Source organism: Diceros bicornis, chromosome 25 (genome assembly GCF_020826845.1).
Source record: "Diceros bicornis minor isolate mBicDic1 chromosome 25, mDicBic1.mat.cur, whole genome shotgun sequence".
NCBI classification, from domain to species: domain Eukaryota; kingdom Metazoa; phylum Chordata; class Mammalia; order Perissodactyla; family Rhinocerotidae; genus Diceros; species Diceros bicornis.
The window spans coordinates 10399239-10423426 of record NC_080764.1 but is presented as its reverse complement, the minus strand read 5'-3'; the positions used below and the strand labels follow the sequence as shown (position 1 = coordinate 10423426).

At 39.8% G+C, this 24188-nt stretch overlaps 1 protein-coding gene across 1 annotated transcript in view; it reads right to left on the bottom strand.

The window, feature by feature from the left end:
* ENTHD1 (ENTH domain containing 1) overlaps window positions 1-24188 on the bottom strand; it is a 187121-nt gene that overhangs the window by 1408 nt on the left and 161525 nt on the right. Inside the window, exon 6 of the mRNA XM_058568317.1 lies at window positions 13223-13651. Coding sequence (XP_058424300.1) covers window positions 13223-13651 — 429 coding nt within the window. The remainder of the gene's footprint in view (window positions 1-13222; window positions 13652-24188) is intronic.

The window sequence follows — 24188 nt, the reverse complement described above, 5'->3', positions numbered from 1 at the left end:
AGCCCGGGTTTGGATCCCAGCGCGCACCGACGCACCACTTCTCTGGCCATGCTGAGGCCGCGTCCCACATACAGCAACTAGAAGGATGTGCAACTATGACATACAACTATCTACTGGGGCTTTGGGGGGAAAAAAAAAAGGAGGAGCATTGGCAATAGATGTTAGCTCAGAGCCGGTCTTCCTCAGCAAAAAGAGGAGGATTGGCATGGATGTTAGCTCAGGGCTGATCTTTCTCACAAAAAAAAAAAAAAAAAAATCCTGTCTGGAAGGTCTCAACATAAAACAACTACTCAGAATTTCATACATTAAATATTCATAATAAGCCTAAAAAAACCCCAAAGCAGGAAATAGATAAAATCTAAAGATGTATTATATGTCAATAACACCATGGAAATGAAACTAAAATAGAATTATCAATATTTATCTTGACTTGCAAACTTTGCCCAACATATTTTTACACTACACTTACCAGAGAAAGAAGAAAAGTAAAGTATTATACCCTATTCTACTGACCGCCAGCATTTTAAGTTGGCATTTAAAGTAGAAAGTCTGAAAAACCCATAACTTAGATTCCTTCATCTTTTTTTTCCTACAGAGAATATTATGACAAAATGAACATCCAACTCCAAGTACCCAAAAGTTGTGAAACAAATCTTTTTCTCTCCATGGTCAGATATAGTCAAGACTGAAGTGCAACCCATCTGAGATCCAGAACACTTTAGCACATGTACAGATATAATTATTTTTTTCACCAAGAAACTATAAGTAAAATAAAAAGCATTCTAAACCTGTTTTCCATCAAATTAAAGATTTGATAACATTTTAACTTCCTTTCAGGCAAAATCATATTAAATCTCTTCTTTCACACTTCATTCTAAATCATTACATTCCAAACTGTGTTCCTTAAGACGTAAAAAGATGTTTTGTGAAAACAGGGCTCTGAAGTCAAATAAGACTGGGCAATTGCATATGTGCTTCCCATTAGGAGATTAACAATGTTCATTAGCACATTTAAAGCTCTAAGAAATCTATAGTAATTTATTCAAGTGTTTTCCAAACTTTCTTGGACACAGAACTTTTTCTTGTCTCCTTGGAATATCTATTTACATTCGTTTATGTATTAGGTGGTACAAACCGGCAAAATCCAGTTCTAAAGTCTTTGCAACTAACTCTGGACTTGCCACTAAAAAAAAAAAAAAACATTCACTATAAGTCAAAACAGGGAAATTAATGCTTACCACTCAGCACATATGACTTACCTGTCTGTACTATTTTATTTGTTTCACATATTCATGTCCCTCTAAACTAAACTGGACCTCCTGTAACCATGGTTGGCAGCTTCTATTTTCTGCCTCAAAGCTCTCTGAGGCCTATCTCCAGTTCTCAGGAAAAATTCTAATCATAAACCTTTTTTGGGGTGAAATGAGTATTCTCAGCTGATGCAGCAGCAGGACACAGAAAGGAAAATAGGAACTTCATCAGCACATGGTCAAGGCAAGACACATACACTTAAGAATCTAGGTCAGGCTCATCCAGGCTGTGCTTGGATTAAAAGAGGTCTGACTGTCACGGGCAGCCAATGACGACAGCCTCAACGTATCTGTGTCCCGAGTCACACTGCCACACTCTGAGCTGGGAGTGCCATTTGGACCACAGCTGTCGTCTGACAGGTCCCTTCACCATCCTCCTTGGTTTACTCTCATTTTGGAGTAGCCCATTCTCCAGTAGTGCATTGAAAAAGGATGCATGAGAAGTTTTGAGAACTTGCATGTCTGAAATGTCTGTATCCTACTTTTAGGCTTAATAATAGTTTGGTTAGATAAAGAATTCTAGGTCGGGAACCCTTTTCTTTCAGAATTTTGAAGGCAAAATTCCACTGTCTTTTTGCTCCCTGTTTTGTTGCTCAGGAATTGGAGCCATTCTAATTCTTATTCATTGTATATAACCTGCTTTATCTCTGAAGTATTACAGAATTTCCTCTTTGTTCCCAGTACTCTATAGCTTCTCCACGTGCCCTGAGGGGGACAATTTTCATTCACTGAGGTCAACTGACTGTCAACTGACTTTTTTTTTTTTTTGCTGGGAAAGATTCGCCCTGAGCTAACATCTGTTGCCAGTCTTCCTCTTTTTTTTTCCCTCCCCAAAGCCCCAGTACATAGTTGTATATTCTAGTTGTAAGCCCTTCTAGTTCTTCTATGTGAGCTGCTGCCACAGCATGGCTACTGACAGACGAGTGGTGTGGTTCCGTGCCTGGGAACTGAACCGGGGCTGCCGAAGTGGAGCACACTGAACTTTAACCACTAAGCCATCAGGGCTGGCTCAAAAGTCAACTGACTTAATCAGGCAACTTATTTCCTTCAGCTTTAGAACATTTTCTTGAATTCTTTCATCAATTATTTTCTCCTCTCTGTTTTCTCTGTTCTCCCTTCCGAACCTCCTCTTGTTCAGATGTTAGATCTCCGGGGCTAGTCCTCTAATCTTCCTATTTTTCTCTCCATTTTCCCTACCTTTGTTTTTGTGCTCTACTTCCTTAGAGATTTCGTCAACTTTAGCTTCCAATCCTACCAGTGAGTTGTTAATTTCTGCTATTATAATTATATAGTCATTTGGGTGGGTCATTTGTTGGGGAACCACTAATGTCAATATCTTTAATTCCTTCCTCTGAGGGGGTTAGGGTCTGGTGAGAACAGTTTTCCTATCTCCTGCTGAGAAGGTAAGGATCTGGCTCCAGTGCGCTGGGAGACTAGTAGGGAGTGGGGCCTGGAGCTCTCAGCAGTCAGTATTTGGTTTGCATGTGGTCATTAATCCTATAGTGATTGTTACAGGACCCACATGCTCAACTATACCTAGCACCTCTCATTTCAGAGACCATCCATCTAACTTCTCCAGAAAACAGATCTCCAGACTTCTGCCAGAGGTTGTGGGAGTGGGTGGGTATTCAGGGCAATTGTTCATGTGTTTGGCAAGGAGGAGAAGTCTAAGGATTTAACTGCTTTTCAAATAGCTGTTCTCTAGTTCTCTTTATTTAGCACCACCCTCCAATAATAACATGTGGAGTAGGTTTTATACCCTATTTTAAACAAGAGGCAAAGGAATCTCAAACAGGCTCAAAAATTTTCCCAATATCACAAGGCTAAAAAGTGGCAGAGATGAGACTCAAATTCAATCTCTGATGTCACAGCATATGATCTAAACCACCACGCTATACTGTCCACACCATTCCACTATATTATAATTATTTCTACTCTATTACAGAATTGTTAAATTCTTGGTATAAAATTTAGAAGGCAGGCAACCAGGATGGTGAGGGGACTTGACATCTTATCTATAAGGAATAGCTGATGAATATGCAAATATTTACCCAAAAAGGGAGAGTGGGAGAAAGGGTGAGAGGCTCTATTTAATTATTTGAAGATAGTCACAAAATCTTAATAATATTTATCTTACATTTCATATACTGTGCATGAGTTAGAACTGGGGTCAACAGGTGCAAGTTATAGGAAAACAGATTTTAGCCCAATTAAAAAAAGAAAATTTCCAATAGTCATGGTTTTCCACACACGAAATGAGCTGCTTTGGGAAATGGTGAGTTTCTTGATACTCATGGAGCTGATGCACAGCCCGAAGGACCATTTGGCAGGATCTATGCATCAGGTGACGGAACTATATGTCTTTAATGAGAGTCTAAGATTCTAGGACCCAAAATATATCTGTTAGAGTACTAAGAAACTATTCTAGGAATAGTTCACTCTGGGTCTAATGATTTAGTAAGATTGATTTAATAAGATGATTTAATAAGAAACATTTAAGTAGGCCAGGAGGAAAATATTATTTGAGACAAATATTAATACAGTGTTATCTTACATATTTAAAGATAACACAGTTATGTCAGTCACGTATATATGATATGATTAAAATACCTGGTATTTAACTTGATGCTCGTGGTTCTCAAAGTGTGGTTCCTGAACCAGCAGCAGCAGCATCACCTGGGAATTTGTTAGAAATGGAGTTCTTGGGCCCCACCCCAGAACAAATGAATCAGAAACTGGGGGGTAGGCTCTGAAAACTGAGTTCTGAGAAGCCTCCAGATGTTTCTGAAGCATGCTAATGTTTGGGACGCTGCTTTCTACTGTATGTCCACCTATCTTTGCTTTGTAGCTACAACTGCTGACTAAATAGTTTATCATTGTTTACAGTTGTGCAGCTTTGATTCCTAGGTTCCATGATGCTTTTGCTCATAAAAGCCACTTCATCTCTAATCGCTGCACGCCAATTTACTCTTGTTTCCAAACACGCCACAGCTGTACCAGACACTTCAGGCTGCACTGCAGGGCGCCTCTCCCTGCCTGTTCAGTAACCCGTCTCCGGCTCACTTCAGAAGTTATTTGGGCATCTTGTTAACATTCATCTCTGTCATGCAGTCTACCCACCAGAGCTGAGATGCAGCAAATACTGCAAACAGGCTGCAATAAATGGCTGTATTTTAAAATTTCCTTGTGTGATACATGCATGCCAATTAATGCTGCGCTTGTTTGAAGATAGCACTGATAAAATTATTCCAAACGCTGATGTGTTATCTCTAACATTTTATATTCATGAATAACACTGGACCAGTTAATTATTGTATTACAACTTTAAACTTAAAAAGCATATAGAAGAACTGTGCTGCAAAAATAAAATGACAAATACATTTCTAGAAATATTTTAAAACTCTCTTTAGCTGTAGCTGTAGATGTAAATTCTTTGTGAGCAGCAGGTCTTTGGTCAACTAAACACTTTTAACAGTTCATTGTAAAACAGAGATTTTTTTTCATTCTCTGATTCATCTCTTTTCAGTCTTCCTAGCTGATATATAATGACTGTCAAGTTAACTATACATATGAATTAAAATATTCTGATTTTGTTCTGTGGTTAAAAAATGGTACAACTGACACAAATATTCATAGCAGAATTATTCATAATAGCCAAAAGTGAAAAGAACTCAAATGCCCATCAACCAATGAATGGATAAATAAAATGTGTTTATCTATACAATGGAATACTATTCGGCCACTAAAAGGAATGATGTACTGATACATGCTACAACATGGATGAACCTTGAAAACATTATGCTAAGTGAAAGAAGCCAGACACAAAAGCCACATATTGTATGAGTTCATCACATGAAATGTCCAAAACAGGCAAATCCATAGAGACAGAAAGCAGATTAGCGGTTGCAGGAGTTAGGGGGAGGGAGTAATAGGGAGTGACTGCTAATGGGCACACGACTTTTTGGGGTGATGAAATGTTCTGGAATTAGTGGTGGTGGTTGCACAACTCAGAGAATATACTAAAACTCATTAAATTGTACAGATTTTAAAAGCATGCATTTTACAGTACACGAATTAGATCTCAATTTTAAAAAAATGATATTTGCAAATTTATTTATTTATTTATTTTGGTGAGGAATATTGGCCCTGAGCTAACATCTGCTGCCAATCCTCCTCTTTTTGCTGAGGAAGATTAGCCCCGAGCTAACATCTATTGCCAATCTTCTTCTTTTTGCTGAGGAAGACTGGCTCTGAGCTAACATCTGTGCTCATCTTCCTCTATTTTGTATGTGGGACGCCGCTACAGCATGGCTTGATGAGTGGTGCATTGGTCTGTGCCTGGGATTCAAACCTGTGAAGAACCCCAGGCTGCTGAAGCGGAATGTGCGAACTTAACCACTACGCCATCTGGCTGGCCTCAAAAATTTATTTTTAATGTCATTATTATAAATAAGCTACATAAAAGAAACAGATTTAGGAATAACATAAGGTTAGAAAGAAATGCTAATGAGTCTGCCTCTAAATCACTTTTGCTATATTTTTAATGGGAAAATTGGATTAATGGACTAAAGATGAGTTTTCTCACTTACCTATGAGGCATAAACTTGGTTCACTGAATTTAAAAAATCAAATCAGTGTGTCTTTTTGCCTGCACAACAGCAGGCAGGAGCTGTACAGCGAGAAGAGTTGCCAGGGGTGGGGCGGCACCTTGGCTGTGACTTCCCTGACAAGGCTCTGCTCTGCACAGTGCTCTGAACCAGCCTGACCAGCAGCTCAGGGTTAGCTGAGACGCTTTGCAGAACTGTTTTCTATCATTTTCCCCATATCTTTTAGGAAAACTGTTAATTGTTCTGGCTCTAAAGCCTTTTGTAGAAAAAAAGGAAAAAGGCGTGGTTAATGAGTCTTTTGCGTGTGTGTCACGTTTGGTTTCTTGCCCTGGCAAAGGTGAACTGACAAACAGCTGTTCAGAACAGCTACTGCCGAGGGTCAGAGTGAGAAAATGGAACCAATGAGACCGGGACAAAGGATGGAGCCATTGAGGATGCCACCACTATCCCAACATGAGAAAGCAGAGAGTAGATGTTTTGCCTCCAAAAAAATAGAAAGTCTAGTCCAGTGCAGTCTAATACCCTTACTATAACTGTGGCTTATGAGAATATAATGAAAACTGCCAGCCACCAGATCTGGCTTCTAAGCATCTACTAGCTTCTTTTTTCTTTTCAGTGTGCATGATAAACTATATAATGACCTAAAAGAATAGTTTGAGCTACAGATAAGTAATTTAAAATTTAAACGGAGGAGCAGAAGGAATGGGCTGTTCTCAGGACAGGGTGATTTGGCATCAAAAGGTCAAAGGAGGTTGCTGCAGTAAATCCATTCCTCTCATTCACTAAAAATATTAAGGTGTATTAAGATGGCTACCTTAGACAGCCTCCCTGATATTTGAGATCCGCTAAAATATGAGTGTGCAAGTATTTTTTAATTTGCCCAGCTCATTATCTCCAGACTTTATAACATCAAACCTTGATCCTTCCTACAAACAAATACTTCTTAAAACAAAACTAGGAAATAGATACTATCTTGTCTATCCTCCATCATCCAGCGTCCATGGAGACGAGCCATCCATCCCAGCCTCATTTCTTAAATTCCTCAACCACAATGACCTTCAGCCATTCCTCTGAGGACTCCCTAGAAGACATCATCACCCACAACTGCCCTCCTCTGAACTCTTGTTTTCCAAGATGACTTTCCTTCTCGATTACTTCCAGCCCTCCCATTCCTTTGAATACATCTACATTTTAGCCTCATTAAGACCACAGATCCAATGATCCTTTTATTTCCTCTCACTCTATCAATGCCCACCTGGCGCTGCCTCCTTTCTTGTCCAGTCTAGAATCCCAGTATCCATCACTTAAACCACTTTCTTGACACCCCCTTGCTGCTGTGTTTTCTGCTTTACCTGTTGCTAATTCCTAATCCAGGAGTCAGCAAACCTGTTCTGAAAAGGACCAGATAGTAAATATTTTAGGCTTTGTGGGACATACAGTCTTGTTGCAACTACTCAGCTCTGCTGTTGTATCACAAAAGCAGCCAAAGAAAATACGCAAAGCAATTAGTGTGGTTGTATTCCAATAACACTTTTTATTTACAAAAACAGGCAGTGGGCCAGATTTAGCCAAGGCTGCAGTATGCCAATCTCTGTCCTAATCCTATTTCAATGCAAATATCTATCTTTTTCATTCCCGTCCCCAGGCTGCTCAGCACCACTGGAGGAAGTACAGGACCCTGCAAATCAGGACCACGACAAATGATCGCTATTTCCTCTTCTGGTCCTCTTGGTGTCTCATCAGCTCCTTCTTCCACTCTCTACAGTGGCTATTCTAAATCTTTGCCAGTCTCTTCACAGCCCTTATACCACTCTAAACCCTCAGTCTTGGTAGGTGACCTCAGACAGTAAGATACTGAGGCTGTGATGTATGCATCGTGTGTCACACACAAAGGCTCAATACATTTAAATTATTAAAAACAACAAAACCCTTCCCTCACATTTGATACATCCTTTCTCCTCCTTCCTTACAGACAGGCCCTCTTTCTGTTCTGGATTCTAGTCCGCCTTCCCCAGATCATGCTCCATCTTGGGCTATCTCCTTCTACCTCGCCCTCTCTTTTCTCCTATCTCTCACCTAGTTTTCTTTCCTACCACGCCTCTGAAGTGCTCCCTGTCTCCAGTTTCACCCCACCCCCTAAATCAATCCTCCATATTCCCTGACAGAGTAATTTTTCTAAAACACATTTATACAGCCACTTACCTGGCTTAAAACCTTCAGTGACTCGCACTGTCTTCAAAATAAAGTCCATACTTCATAACCTGGCACACATGGCTCCTCACCACCTGGCCTGGCTTAATTTTCCAGTGTTTTCTTCTATTCCTTCTTCATGCATACTTCCCATTCCTGCTTTACTAAGCTGCTTTTAGTTCACTTATTAAATGTTGAGTACCCACTATGTGCTGGGCACTGTGGTTGGGGCTGGGGTTACAATAATAAACAGGGCAGATACGGTCCCTTCCTCATGAAGTTGACATTCCACTAAAGGGGGGGGGCATTAAACAACTTAATGAATATATAATTGTATTTAATTAGAATGACAATAAGTACCAGGAAGGATAATTATAGGATACCAAGATAGCATACAGTTGGGGGAGATTTGAAATAATCGAGGGAGCCAGAAAATCTTGAAGAAGGGATGTTTGAGCCAACCTCTGAAGGATGAGTAGGTGTGAACTAGGGAAGGGGTGGATCAGAGTGTTCTGGTCAGAGAGAACAAGAGTACAAAGGTGGTGAGGCAACTTGGTTTATTTGACAAACGGAAAGAACACCAGGCTGCTGAGAGAGGCAGAAGGGAGACTGAGCAGGATCTTGAGGAACAGGGCGAGCAGTCCTCCGTTTAAGTGGGGAGTAACAGCCATCAGCCCACTCTGGCTGCTCTAGGGAGAATGAAGTGGAGCTCCCCAGAATCTCTTTGGTCAGTCACAACTCCATATTATTGCTCGGCCTGGATGCCCTTTCTGGGAGGACAGGAGTTTACTTGTTCCTGAGAATAAATGAGAAACTCCGGGGTTCTTTTGGAAATAACCAGAGGGGATTTTGAGGGTTAGGAGGGGGCTGAGGTCCTACAGTTCTGAAAGTGGAACTAAATATATGGGCATTAGAGTAATAACAGCAAACTGTTATATGGCACTTACTGAGTACCAGATCCCACTCTAAGCACTTTATGTTTGTCAGTTCATGGAGTCCCCACAGCAGCTCTAGGTGGCAGTGCCACCACTCTCTCTGTTCTGTAGATGGAGACACTGACATGCAGAGGGTCAGGGGCCTGGCCTAAGGTCACACAAGTAGTGGCTGCGCTGAGATTATCAACCCAGGCAGTGTGACTCCAGAACCTGTGCCCTTAACAACCGTGCAATTCAGCCATTCTCTGTGCTATGTTGTAATATGTATTACAGCTGCATATGTTTTAAAACCCAAAATACAGTATTAAAATTTTTGCTTTTAACAGTCATATGTATTTTTAAAATTAGAATAAAAAATAAAATATATAGTATTTTATATTTACCCACATATTTATAATTTCCAGTGCTCTTCATTTTTTTTTTTTTTTTTTTGCACCAGACTCACCAGGGTCTTCCCCTCTATGTATAGTTTAGTAGTCAGTCAAGAACTTGGGAAAAGTTTATAAACAGAATATGGGATTCACCCCTTCTGAGTCTCCCTCTCTTTTAGGATTTCCCTCATAACTTTCTAGCTTCTCTGCCAGCACTGAACTCTCTCTTTTGACATCTCAGGCCATGTGGACTGAATAGTACCTTCAGGGTCTTAATTGCAGCTACTATATTTTTCAGCTCTGGAATTTTCATTTGATTCTTTTTTTTATAGATACTAGTATTTTGATGAAATTCTCCAGCTTTTCCTCTGTTTTCTTGATTATATAAATTATAATTATTTTAAAGTACCTCTCTTATAACATCAATATCTAGATTATCTGTGGGTCTATTTCTGTTGTCTGTTGTTCTCCTGTATTTCTGGCCATTTATTCATTTCCTGGTATGCCTGGTAATTTTTTGTTGAATGCCAAAAACTTTGCATGAAAAATTGTAGTGGCTCTCAAGAGGATTTCATTGTCTTCTAGAAGACAGATGGAATACACGGCAACCACTTGGCTCTAGCTGAAGCTGGGTTTCAGCATTTGTGAGGACTGTCCTATTTCTGGTTTGTCTTCACTCCTAGAGTGCAGTTCTGATGCTTAGGGTGTAGCCTGTCAGAGGTCCCAACTGAAAGTATGGAGTATTTACCAGAGCCCCTACAATCTGGCATCTCCTGAACTCCAACCTCTGTCTCCTAGCATCACAAGATCATCAGCATCTCTTCCTAGTATGTTGGCCCCTTAGAAGCTGCTTCCCATTTAGTTTCTTGGCATCTCATTCAGAACATGTGCAGCTCAGCAGTAGGCAGGTGTTTCAGTAAGAAATTACACAAAGACTTTAGGACTTTCTTCTCTGTGATTCCCTCACTCTGGAGTGTTGGCTCCTTGAGTCCCTGCCACCTTGGAAGCCTCACACTCCAAGCCTATCCCCCAAGCTCAGTGAAACTGTGGAAAGCCCAGCCCTCTGATTTTCCCTCAGCTTCTATCATCCTGCTCTGCTAACAGGCAAATGATCCAAGGTGGGAAAACTGAGGTGAATGTGGGACCAACAAAAAGTAAACTAGTTTTCTACTCTCCTCACATCACTCCTGACACCAAATGTGTGTGTTTCCCACACCAAGGACTTCTCCCATTCTCTGTGGACACCAACTGGGTATCCTACAGTTTAACTTGATTCTGATGCTAACTACCTGGAGTTAGTGCAGACCCCAGAGATTAAGGGCTTAATCCCTCAAGATTGCCCCCCCTTCAGACACCAACCACAGATCCAGGCCTCCTGTATTTCTGACCTGCTGGCTATAAATCGAGGGATCCCATGGTCCTCTTCTTGGGTTCGATAATTTGCTACAACAGCTCACAGAAGTCAGGAAAGTGCTTTACTTACTCTTACTGACTTATCATAAAGGATACAACTTAGGAACAGCCTAATGAAAGAGATGCATAGGGAAGGTATGGGGAAGAGGCACAGGGCTTCCATGCCTTCTCTGGGAGTGCCATCCTCCTAGAACCTTCATGTGTTCACCAACCTGGAAGCTCTCTACACCCCACTGTTTAGGGTTTTTATGGAGGTTCTATTACACAGGCGTGATTGATCAAACTATTGGCCGTTGGTGATTAACTCAACCTCCAGCCCCTCTCTCCTCCCTGGAGGTCAGGGGGTGGGGCTGAAAGTTCCAACCCTCTAATTACCTGGTTGGTTACTCTGGCACCGGCCCCCACCTTATTAGCATAAACTCATCTCATTAGCATAAACTCAGGTATGGTCGAAAGAGGCTTATTATGAATAACAAAAAGGCACTCCTCTCACCCCTATCACTCAGGAAATTATGAGAGTTTTAGAAGCTCTGGCCAGGAACCAGGGATGAAGACCAAATATAGATTTCTTATTATATCACATTACCACAGTCCTTTTCCCTAGGATCTTGAGCTATCATGCGTTTTCTACCTTGGTTGTTTTACAATGACTTCAAACCAGCTTTTAATGGTTTTCCAGCTTTAACCAGTATTTTTGGTGGGAGAGTTAGATCAATACTATCTACTTCATTATAAGTCGAAGCAAAAGTCCTCCTTGCTAACCGGTTTTAGAGGAATTTCTTGCCAATTTTTATAAATAAGCGTATTTGGTACACAGGCAGTGGCCATAAACTATTTTAGTTATCTTTTTGTGGTATTTGTGAAAGAAATGAACTAAAAGTAACAACTTCTCAGGGGTCAGCCATGCACATAAGCCATCAGAGCCATCATAACCAGTACTAATTGGTTTATACATCAGCAGTCTCAGCAGAAAAGTTAATTTGGTAACAAAACTAAGAATCAGTTTTAGTTTTAGGCTATTCAATTCCCCAAAACTCTGGAAAGGGCAGTAAGGAGAATCTTATTATTCACTGACCTTACTAGCACCAAGGTAAATTTCTTTAACCTCAACATGTTGGCTTCCATTGTTCGTAGTTACATGGTAATTTTGACCTGAGTTTGAGGCAGTTTAAAAGATTTATATTAAAAACTTTATATTTATATGAGCTAGTAAGCACTATTATACATAAGAACCAATAAAACTACTTAGTCTTTGAAAAATGCATGAGCAAACAAATTATTCTTTTACTAATTAACTTTACAGAAGAAAGCATAATTATAAAATGTAGAATTTAATAACTGACAGATAACAATCTGGAATCTCAACTGGCTTTATCTTTTACCATCCAGTCTAAACAATATTGCAACGCTCTTAATGTTTTATAAGACAGAAAAAGGAAGAGATTCTCCAACCCAATCAGTACACAGCCCTTTTAAAAAAAGGCACACACACACACATATATATTGTGTGTGTATACATGTAACCACGGGCCCTCTAGGACCAGTTCAAACTGACCCCATCTTATCAACAGAAGGTTAAAGTTATTTTTCAGGGGCAAGCCAAAAATGCAAGTCATGTAGCGAGAGCATACAGAGGAGAAAATCTTGATCTGAAATAACACCCAGAACCAAAGATTCTCCCCCTACTGGAACCAAAGATTCTCCCCACATTGACCAGAACTTGAAACTCAGACTCTCATCAGAAGCGAGTGGTCTGTTGTCTAGGAAGATCTGGTGTTAAAGCCCCTTCCACACCTTACCATAAATGTTTAAAGCCCTCCAATCAAAACCTTCCCCGCCAGTGATTCCACATACCAGCCTGTTCCCCCTAACCTCTTAAATTTCGCCCCAAACCCTGGGTCAGGGAGACAGATTTGAGAGCCTTGCTTCCTGTCTCCTTGGTTATTGACCTCACAATAAAGCCTTTTCTTTCCTCAAAAGCCGGTGCCATGGTGCTGGCTCCTGTGTGCATCAGCTGGCAAGCCCTTGCTCAGTAATATACACACCAATATACATAATAACCAATTCTTTTTCACATACAGTAGTGTAACCTAGATGTCTAACAGGAAGCTCTTATTTAATGCTAGTTCTTTCTAATTTGTTCTGCATCAAAATTGCTCAGAACTTGTGCTTCAATCAAGCACTCATAACTTACAGTGATGAACTGTCTATTAGCCCTTTAATAATGGGGGCACTTTCCCAACCAAGAAGTACCTCTATGGCATGGACATTTTAATATCACTAGATGGAGAGTGAAAGGAGGGGGGAAAAAAAAAAGCAGACAGAAAGCAGAGGAAAGTAAAAGAAGAATGCTTCAAAACAGGCTTTTAGGTTGTGATTTTTTTTGGTAGACTCACCCCATGTGGTTAAGGTCTTGAGGCTTTCCTCCTCCATCTGAACGGCGCTGGACTGTGTTGGTTTCTGATCGTCCTTATTGATGGCCATCTCCTTCACTGGGTCAAATGTTTTGAATGAGGGAGAGACATAGAGTGTCTCTACAGAGCCCTGGTTATAGAAGGTAGAATCTGACTTTGATAGCCTTAAATTAGGGCTGATCAACTCTTCTTGATTTGATGGCCAAAACGCTGGTAAAGTTGTCAATGTTTCAAAACTTTTTGCAGCTGACTGTTTTGCTAGAGGCGTTTGCAAAGGGTCTTCCATTACAGTATTTGTAATGGTACTGTCTGATTTCTTGTCGAAACTCGCATTTGTCTGCAGAGATGGGCTTTTTTCTGAGAGAAAAAAGGAGGGAGGAGGCACAGCATCCATAAAATAACAAATAAGAACTATAATCAAACACTAAAACTGAAAATACTCTATTTCAAACCTGTTGCAATTTTAATAAATCAGATTTTTTTATGCCATAACAGAATCCTCTCCTATTTAGTCATTTCTACTTTCTTCCTATGTTTCTATTCTGTCTATTTAAAGCATTCCCAAGCTATAACTCATGCACTAATCATTTGGTGGCTGCCTTCTCTCTCTCTCCTCACTGAAGCACAAGGCAAGGAAAGTTTCAAATAACTGGTCTTTAAATATTTCTTCCTTTACCCACCTGTCTCTGAAACCACTATATTTTTAGTACCTTCAAACTTTCATTTTCTACAAGGTAAACTAGAGAAAATATGCCACATCATACTAGTCTATCCTTACAGAACCCCCAGCTACAAAAAAGTCTCTTTCCCCTGAAATAAAAAATGTCTTCTTGCCCTAGTGTCTATACAACACTTATGAAAGAAAATCACTACTATAGGTAGCAGCCTAATTCTAAGAAATCCTTTGTCTACATGGGAGAAAAGAAGCAATCTTTCAGGGCCATTGTGATGATTACTAAAATGTAAGTTCCATCAGGTCGAGGATTGCGATATTGTGATTTATAAGAAAAATACATATTGGTCTTGACCAAATATATATGAGAAACATATTTTGGTCTTCCTCCACGATCCTGACTCACAGCTCCCAAAACCCTTAGAATTTCTTAAGTGTTCAGAGTGACAAAGGTTTCTCCTGTTACATTAATGAGGTGATTTTTGAACCCACCTAAGGATGGTGGTGATTAGAGGATTGGAACTTTCAGTCCCACCCCCAATCTCCAGGAAGGGGAGAGGGCCTGGAGGCTGAATTAGTCGCCAATGGCCAGTGATTTAATCAATCATGACTATATAATGAAGTCTCCAGAAAAACCAAAGAGGACAGGATTTGGAGAACATCCAGGCTGGCGAACAGGTGGAGGTGCTGGGAGAGGGGCCAGCTTGGAGAGAGCATAGAAGCTCCGTGCCCTTTCACCACGCCTTGCCCTATGCATCTCTTCCATATGGCTGTTCCTGAGTTGTATCCTTTTATAATAAACCAGTACTCTAGTATGTAAAATGTTTCTCTGAGTTCTGTGAACCACTCTAGCAAGTTAATCAAACCCAACGAGCTGGTCTTGGGAACCTCTGATCTTACAGCCAGTTGGTCAGAAGTACAACCTGGGCTTGTGAATGCTGTCTGAAGTAGAGGGGTGGGTTGTCTTGTAGGACTGAACCCTTAACCTGTGGAAACTGATGCTATCTTCAGGTAGATAGTGTCAGAACTGAGTTGAGTTGTAGAACACCCAGCTCGTGTCTGAGAATTGTTGGAGGTGTGGGAAAATCCCCCCACACATTGGAAATTAAGTCTCAGAACACCCAATTTAGGGATCTTTGTCCATTTTATTCATTAATATCACCACGGTACCTAGACAAAGTACCTGGAATATAACACACAAATGATATTTATTAAAATAGAAGGAATTGAAAGAATCATAAGGGATTGAAATTTAAGGCGAGTCTGATATAGGAATATCTATTGAATCTATAAATTATGAGCCTGGTCCAAATTTCTAGATGCAAATTGTTATCAGCACTCTCAGCGCTAGGGCTTGCTCTCAAATAGTTTCATCTGAAGTTTGATATGGAAGGAAAGAAAATTATTTTTAAAGAGATAGAAGAAGTCATGAAATTAGAAGCATAACTAGGTGAGAGAGGGCAAAAGTAATTATATCATTTGAAGCTCCCCAAAGAGAAGCTGATACAGGAATTGTGTAATTCGCTTCAAGTGTTTATGTATCACAATGTACATCATGACACACCTCCTAAGGCACACTTACATGTTATCATCATCACTTTCAGGCTCTGAGTTATTAAAGAAAAGCAAATTTTCTTTGACTCTAAAAACCTTCCTTTCCATTTCCATCCACAGTTGGAGGCTAGCCTGGGCAAAAAAGCTGCTGGTATATCGCAGAATTCAAAAGTTCAAGAAACTTACATCACTATCTCTACCAGGAGTTCCATTTTTTTCCAACCCTCTCATCTCCAAACTTTTTTGTCTTTTACAACTCAATTCAAGTATCACTTCCTCTACAAAGCTTGCCCTGATCCTTTTCTTTCCTCAACCTACCCTATTGTCTATCTTACCATATCCTGTTTGGAGGCCTGGGAGTAATCACGACACTTCATCATTTATTACAAGTCTGGCCCCTCCTGAAAACAGCCTCCTTGAGGAGACCGTCCTTGGAGTCATCTCTGTATCCCAGCATCTCCCAGGGCGATTCCCATAGGCTGTGTTCAACAAATGCTTGTTGAGCACAAGGACGAACCAAAGCACAGGATAAAGAAGTAATGCCTTTGTTTTTTTTAATTGAATATAGTTTAATACTTATAATGATTAAAGGAAACAGAAAATTAGTAGATGAAAGTAACTTCTAAAATATTACTAATTTGTATAAATCAAGTTATATCTCGTCGGTATAGGTTCTGTTAAAAATAGTAATACATTCCGGGGCCGGCCCGGTGGCGCAAGTGGTTAAGTGCGAGCGCTCCGCTGCGGCGGCCCGGGGTTCGCTGGTTCGGATCCCGGGCGCGCACCGACGCACTGCTTGGCAAGCCATGCTGTGGCGGCGTCCCATATAAAGTGGAGGAAGATGGGCACAGATGTTAGCCCAGGGCCGTCTTCCTTAGCAAAAAAAAAAAAAGAGGAGGATTGGCGGATGTTAGCACAGGGCTGATCTCCTCACAAAAAAAAAAAAAAAAAAAAAAAAAAAAAAAATAGTAATACATTCCCAGTAGCATACTAGATGGATGGTATTCCAAAGCGCATGTGTACATCGCCATATTTACATAAAAGCATTCCTTACAAGTGGATTTCAGTCAAGTATTTTTCCATTGACTTTCATTTTTGTGTGTGTGTGTGAGGAAGATCAGCCCTGAGCTAACATCTGCCCATCCTCCTCTTTTATTGCTGAGGAAGACTGGCCCTGGGCTAACATCCATGCCCATCTTCCTCCACTTTATATAGGACGCCACCACAGCATGGCCCAACAAGCAGTGCATTGGTGCACGCCCGGAATCTGAATGGGCGAACCCCGGGCCGCCGCAGCGGAGCGCGCGCACTTAACAGCTTGCGCCGCTGGGCCGGCCCCAACTTTCATTTTTTATGTGAGAAAAATGGGGAAAAAGTCTTTCTATAAGAAATGAAATTGTCTCAAAATTTAGCAATATGTAAACTAAGATAATTCAGAATGATAATGACTTTCTCATGAAAGTATTCATAACACTCACTAAATCTCAAAATTGGGATTTATGAAGTCATCGGTATAGCCATCATTTTAATGTTTAGTAGAAAGCTTAAAATTACAAAAGAACAAAAAAAACTTAAAATTCAATGAAACGAACCAGACTGAAGTCACCCTGTTTCTATCGACCCCCTTTCCCAGTAGTCCAGGAAGAACAGAATGCAATTGTCTGGTTGCTTAGACTTTTTTTTTTAAACTGATAATCTTTTTAATGAATAAAACACTATGATCTAAAAGAAGAAAGCACAACAATGAATCAAAATTGATTCTAAAGGCACAGTAGGATTATCTAAAAGAGAAAAATGCTTACTTAAACAGAAAGCTGAAGAAGCCTGAAGATTTGAGAAAGCAAGTTGTACTGGGTCTCTATGCCATCAGCCTTCCTCCACCCTGCTCTTTCTATGCAACATGCTAAACGAATCCTCTTCAACTCAATCTTCTTCAACTCAATCTCTACTTTAGTTATTATAGTTCACGTTCAAAAATCCTTCAAGAACTCCCTCTTGTTTCAGTGACAAAGTCTAAATTCCTTGGGTTTTAAAGGCCCTCCATTGTTTATTTCCTATCCACTACTCAACAGGAAACTAACCATCAGTCAGGCCATCTCATCATTCCTCATATACCCCATGTTCATTCAGGTCCCTTTATTTTCATTCTCCACGTTATATCATGTTTCTTTATCTTTATTACCACTGATTTCTCACTCTGCACTCCACCACTGCAACACCGTCCCCATTCTCTACTTATTTAAATCCTACCAATTCCTCAAGGCCCATCTCAAATAATTACTACTTCTAGAAGCTATTTCCAATCATGTCTTTCACTCAATCCTAATCCTTCCCTCCTCTGAAATAATAAATATTTATTTATTGAACTCATTTTTTTCACCTAATTTTTGCTGTATAGAACCTATCACACATCATGTTAAGTTCCTGCATTCTGATTTCATAGCCTCCACCATGCTTTTGCATATAGGAGGTATGCAAATATTTGTTAAATTTAGTAATTCCTTAATATGAAAATTATCTAATATCAATTTTATGTGTTGACTTTGTATATAACAATGTATACTGTATTTGAAGCTTAAGAATAAGAATGCTTAAACAAGAAACACTTGTTGAGCACCTACTGTTTGCACTGGACTGCATTAGACTCGGGAGAAATACATAAGTGGAAGTCATAGTTCCTAGTGTCAATGAATTTAAGAGCAAGGGTGGATTTTATATAGATAGATAGGTAGGAAGGAAGGAAGGAAGAAAGAAAGAATATATACACATACTTGCATATACAAATATATAACACAAAAATATATGTACGATAAACACATAAAAATAACTAATAATACAAGTTACCAGTTCAATTTTACAATGTCTAGGAGACCGTAGGTTCTCAAGAAATGAGTGAACACAAAGAACATATTTGTTAAGCAAATAGGTCTTTTTCACAGGAGAAAAAATGTGTGTATTTGTGTACAAATTTGTATAACATGTAAATTGGACATGTTTCAGTTTGGGTTCCCCCTAAAGCAGACTCTGAGAAAAGACTTGGATGCAGGTAGCTGATGTGGTTGCTGATCCCAAGAGCACAAGTGAGGGAGTGGGAAAGGTAAGAGAGAAAAGGGACAAAAGCCAAGAGAGTGCACTAATGACCAGATTACTAATGTGGGCAAACGAGATTCAATCCTGCTGAGTGCCTCAGAATTGTCCCCCTTTCAGGAACCTGGGAGGTGGAATATTTATTCAATGACTCTTGCTTTCACTGGTTGAGAGTTGCCCCTACAAGCACTAAATCTTTGGCACTTCTAGGCTGCCCCGCACTTAGGCTGAACAAGTCTCAGGGCTCCAGAGAAAACTCTCAAGTAGAGAAGCAGAGAGACACAGGCACTCTCAGCATACATGGGAACTGGTCACCAGGACTGCAGCTGTCCTCAGAGGTAGGCCAAGAGAATATGGGGTGGGACATTAACAGCATTTGCTAAAGGATATATTAATTTATTTCCTCTCCTTCCCAAAACCCCTGAAATGACAGAAGTGGAATAAAAAAAAGTATAAACATAGAAGGGCAAATAGAACAGGAGAGAAGAGAGGACAACAAAAGATAAGAGATGTCAACAAATTGTTAGAAAAGAAAAAGTCGATGGAATGAAGAAGCAAAACCCTAAATACCTGCAGAGGGAAAGCGAATGTGAAAGAAACCGATTCTCATCACGGAACTCCAAGAAGTCTCAGGAATGAGAGGGTGAGGTACTTTGGAAGACTGGGAACTTTATGGCTCGTTATTTTGGGGAAAAGATCTCCATTTGTACAAAAAATAATTAGAAACATTTTTGTTGCTTGGCCGTTCAAATACACGTAAAAGAATGTGTATGGATGCTGAGTAGCCAATGGATGGGCTGTATCCATTATTAAGCTAATGTCTGTTAGCTTTGTGATCCTGGGCTGGGACAGCACAAACCACATTTCTGCTTTACCGGCTAACTTTTTGTTAGGTTCTGCCAACAGGAGGTATTACAGGGAGATTGGAAGGAAGGCTGGAATAGGAAGAAAGGACTTGCACCTTCCTGTTGGCTTCCTGCTCCTGATGAGCATCACATTTGCAATGCTTCTTCACTCCATCAGCAACATTCTTTCTAGTCTGCATTTTTCCCAACTCTTGTAGAAGCAGCCTTATTATGTCCCCTTAATAACATTAGTACCAGCCAGCCAGAACCCTCTTCTAAGAGGCCCAGGTCACAGAGTTTTGGGCCACCACCCCACAGTGCCTTTCCCCCAAGCTGCTAAATTTTATAATTCCAACCTCTTCCCTTTGCTCCTCCAGCCCTAGGGCTGGTAGTTTATCCCTGCAGTTGCTACCTCCATGATATCTTGGTTATCACTTTTTAATATCTAATCAACATCCTTTATATTAAATTCTCTCTATTGTTTTATATTTTTGTAGTAATGGCAGAGTAGTTCCTATCAGACCAATTCTCCTGTAGACAGCTAGAAACTCTAGATAATATATGAAATACCAACTACCTGAAGGTATAGGAGAGTGACCAAAAGCAGGCAGAAATGGAGGGGGTCAACACCTGGAAGAAAGGAAGAGCGCTGGGTGAGTCTCCTGTTTTTCCAACTCATCACCTGAGGTCCAGTCAGCTCTACACTAGGTGCTAAAATTTGGCTAAACCTACAGTCTCACTGGCTTAAAGATCCAGAGGATAGGGTTTGGAGCTACCACAGCACTGGAAAGTAGGGTGGGAAACCCAGTAAAAAGAAAGCCACAGAGGAAACCACACCTACTACCATCATAGTCAAACTGCTGATAACCAAACATAAAAAAGAAAATATTCAAAGTATCCACAGAAAGATGATACATTGCACAGAAGGGACGAATGATACGAATGACAGCTGACTTTTCCTCAGAAACAACAGAGGCCAGAAGACAGTGGAATATATATACATATTTTAATGCTGAAACGAAAAGAAAACAGTCAATGTAGAATTCTATATCCAGCAATAATATCCTTCAAAATTGAAGGCAAAATAAAAATATGTTCAGATGAACAAAAGGTAAGAGAATTAACTGCTGCAGGCCTTTATAACATGAAATTCCAAAGGAAGTACTTCAGGTTGAAGAGAAATTATACCAGACGGAAAGTTGGATCTTTGAGAAGGAATGAAGAGTTATTAGAAATGAGAAATATGAAGGTAAATATAAAACATGATTTTTCTTCATAATTTCTTTAAAATATATGTGACTTTAAAATTATATAAACTGTGTATAAAATTATAACACTGTGTATAAAGTATTACAACAAATGTATATATAATTTATACTACAACTATAGCATAAATGATGGGGTGGTAAATTAGACCTATACAGTTCCAAGATTCTTACACTTTTCTTACACTTTATGTGAAGTGGTGATACAATGAGACTCCAAAAAGTTAACAATATACAATTTAATCCCTAGAGAAACCACCAAATTAATGCAAGGAGATATAACTAAGAAGCCAATTGATAAATTAAAATGGAATTCTAAAAAATATTGAATTAGCCCAGAAGAAGGCAGTAAAGAAAGAAAAGAGGAACAAAACACAGATGGGACAAGCAGAAAGTAAAACAGTAGACCTAAATCCAACCATATCAGTAATTATACTAAATGCAAATTACAAAGCATAAACTTTCTGACTGCATAAAAAACAAGATCCAATTACATGCTATATATAAAAGACAGATTAAAAACAAAGTCACAGATAAGTTGAAAGTAAAAAGATTTAAAAAGATATACCATGAAACAGTAAGCATAAAAAAGCTGAGTGGCTATATTAATATCAGACAAAATAGGCTTCAAGACAAGGGGTATGACTAGACAATAAAAGGGACATTTCATAATGACAAAAGATGCAAGTCATCTAGAAGATATAAACATTATGTGTGTGTATATGCCTAATAACAGAGTTTCAAAATATATGGAGCAAAAACTGATAGAATTAAATTAGACATTGGACAAATCCAACTAAATCACAGTTGGCAATTTTGATACCCCTCTCTCAGCTACTGATAGAATAGACAAAATATCAGGAAGGATATAGAAGACTTGAACAACACTATCAACTATCTTGACTTAATCATCTATAAAGCACCACACCCAGCCACGGCAGAATACAGATTTTTTTGCAAGTTTGTAAGTACACATGGTATGTTTACCAGGATAGACCACGTGCTGAGCCATAAAACAAGTCTCAATAGACTTTAAAAGCTTGAAATCTTATATTAAGTTCTCTGGTTACAATTCACACTTGGAATTGAATTAGAAATAAATAACAATAATATACCTAGAAAAAACTCCCAAATATTTGGAGATTTAAAAACACAATTCAAATACCCATGGGTCAAAGAAGAAGTTCTCTAGGTTAAAATAAATGGTGTTAATTAGACTTCCTCTTCTGGCAAAGACGGAACAGGGACTGGATTTACCCTACTGCTCGAAACAACTGAAAAACAGGACAAAATGAATGAAATGGCATTTCCAGACATTGCATATTAGGCAATGCAGGACAGTGAATCCCAAAAGAGGGAAATAAACAAAGCGAGCCCTAGGGTTGTCCCAGTGTACTGCCTGAAGAGAGTTTTTGGGCTACAGAGGAGGAAGTGGGAACCCAGGCAGAGCGCAGTGGTGTCCCTGAGTTGAGGAGCTGAAGCTGGCAGTCTGTGGAGGCCAAGGTGACTGGAGTTTGCAGGGCAGAGTACCAGAGAGACTTCTGGAGATCTGCTGACCAGTGCATGCAGGTAAGGAACTCCCTGAAGCCAGGGCAAGCACCTCCCAAAAGGAACAGTAGGCGTGATGCTCTGAGCTCACATGGGCTGGAGTTCACGCTCCCACCAGCCAGAAGAACACTCGTCATTCACAGGACACCAGTTAGAGTAACACACTTTGCTGGTGGGAACGTAAGATGGTGCAGCTGCTTTGGGAAACAGCTGGGCTGACCCAGCCATTCCACTCTTAGGTATTTGCCCAAGAGAAAACAAAGTGTAAGTCCTCACAAAGACTTCTTCTTGAATGTTTATAGTAGCTTTATTTGTAATAGCCAAAATCTGAAAACAAACCAAATGTCCATCAACAGGTGAATGGATAAACAAACTACAGTATATCCACAAAATGAAACAGTGCTCAGCAATAAAAATGAATGAACTATTGATACGTACAACAATATGGATGAATTTCAAAATAATTATGCCAGACAGTGAAAGAAGCCAAACAAAAAAGTACCAACCATATGATTCCATTTACAGAAAATTCTAGAAAATGCAAACTAATCTATAATAACAGGAAGTAGATCAGTGGTTACATAGGGACAGGGATGGGGCAAGGCAGGGAAGGGCAGGTGGGAAGGATTACCAAGAGCATAAAGAAACTTTTGGGGATGATGAATATGTTCATTATCTTGATTGTGGTTGTCATTTCATGGGTATATACACAGGTCAACTTATCAAATTATACAATTTAAATATGTGCATTTATTGTATGATAATTATTATCTCAATAAAGCTGCTAGAACCATAACTGGTGAATTTCTTTGTCTCTTTACTGGACTCTGGCTGATACAGTGTTTTAGGAAAATTATTGCTATATCTTTAAATTAAATGATCTGGGGATGGGAAAGAATAGAAATAAAGAAACCAATCAGGTTTCTTTATTCTTTTATTCTTTTTATTCTTTTATTCTTTATTTCCCAGGAGACCAGTGAAATAATTCAGATTCTAAGGTTAATTTAATACCAAAACAAGTACCAAGAAACTACACATCCAGGCACTGTGTTAGGTTTGGAGGTACAAAGATGTAAAAGAGGTTCAAGGAAGTCTTCTGAAAGGTAATGTTTGAGCCAAGCTAAAAGGATGAGAAAAAGTCAGCCAAGACTTTTTCTTGAAAGAAAGATGGGAAGGGCGTCCAAGCAGATGGAACAACTCCAGCAGAGGAACAAAGGCTATAGACAGCGTGGTGTGGGGTAAGGGTAGGGCAGATAGAAACCATTCAGTGTTACTAGTGCAAAGTGTGTGGCAGAGAGGGGAGGAGCTAACTCTGGAGAGAAAAGAGGAAGCCAGGTCTGGTGGACCTCTTGAGTGACAGGCGGTGCGATGAGGAAGAATGAAATTGAAATCTTAAGACACTCTCCTTGAAACTCATTCCTCTATAGAGGCTTCAACTGAACTTTGCCGGCTCTCCTCCACCTCTCTAAGCAATCTTTTCAATATTCTTCCCTGGCTCTATTTCCTCTAAAATATAGACAGTCTGGCCTTGACCCTTTTTTCTTCTGCCTCTACAATCTCCCAGAGTGATGTCATCTATTACTGTACTTAAAGTAGGACTAGATCTGTCACGTGTATGTAAGTAATTCATACATTTTAATCCTCAACTCTGACTTCTGCTGAGTTCTAGCCCCAAATATACACCTAGCCCTCTGCGCAGGGAGGTCTTACTACCCTCCAGCCTCCTCATCTTTGGGTGTTTGTTTTACCTCTATTAATACGACCATCAACTTCCCAGTCACTCAGGTTATTTTGGAGCTGTAGTTGCTACCCTGCCTCTAAGAGGTCTCCTTGCCTGTCCCCTCAGTTCATTCTGCACAGCACAGCCAGAGCGACCTTTCTAAAATGAAAATCAGAGCATGTTACTTCTCTCCAACACTTCTTCAAACTACTTAACATAGTTTAAAGGCTCTTCAAAAATTAGTCCCCATTTACCT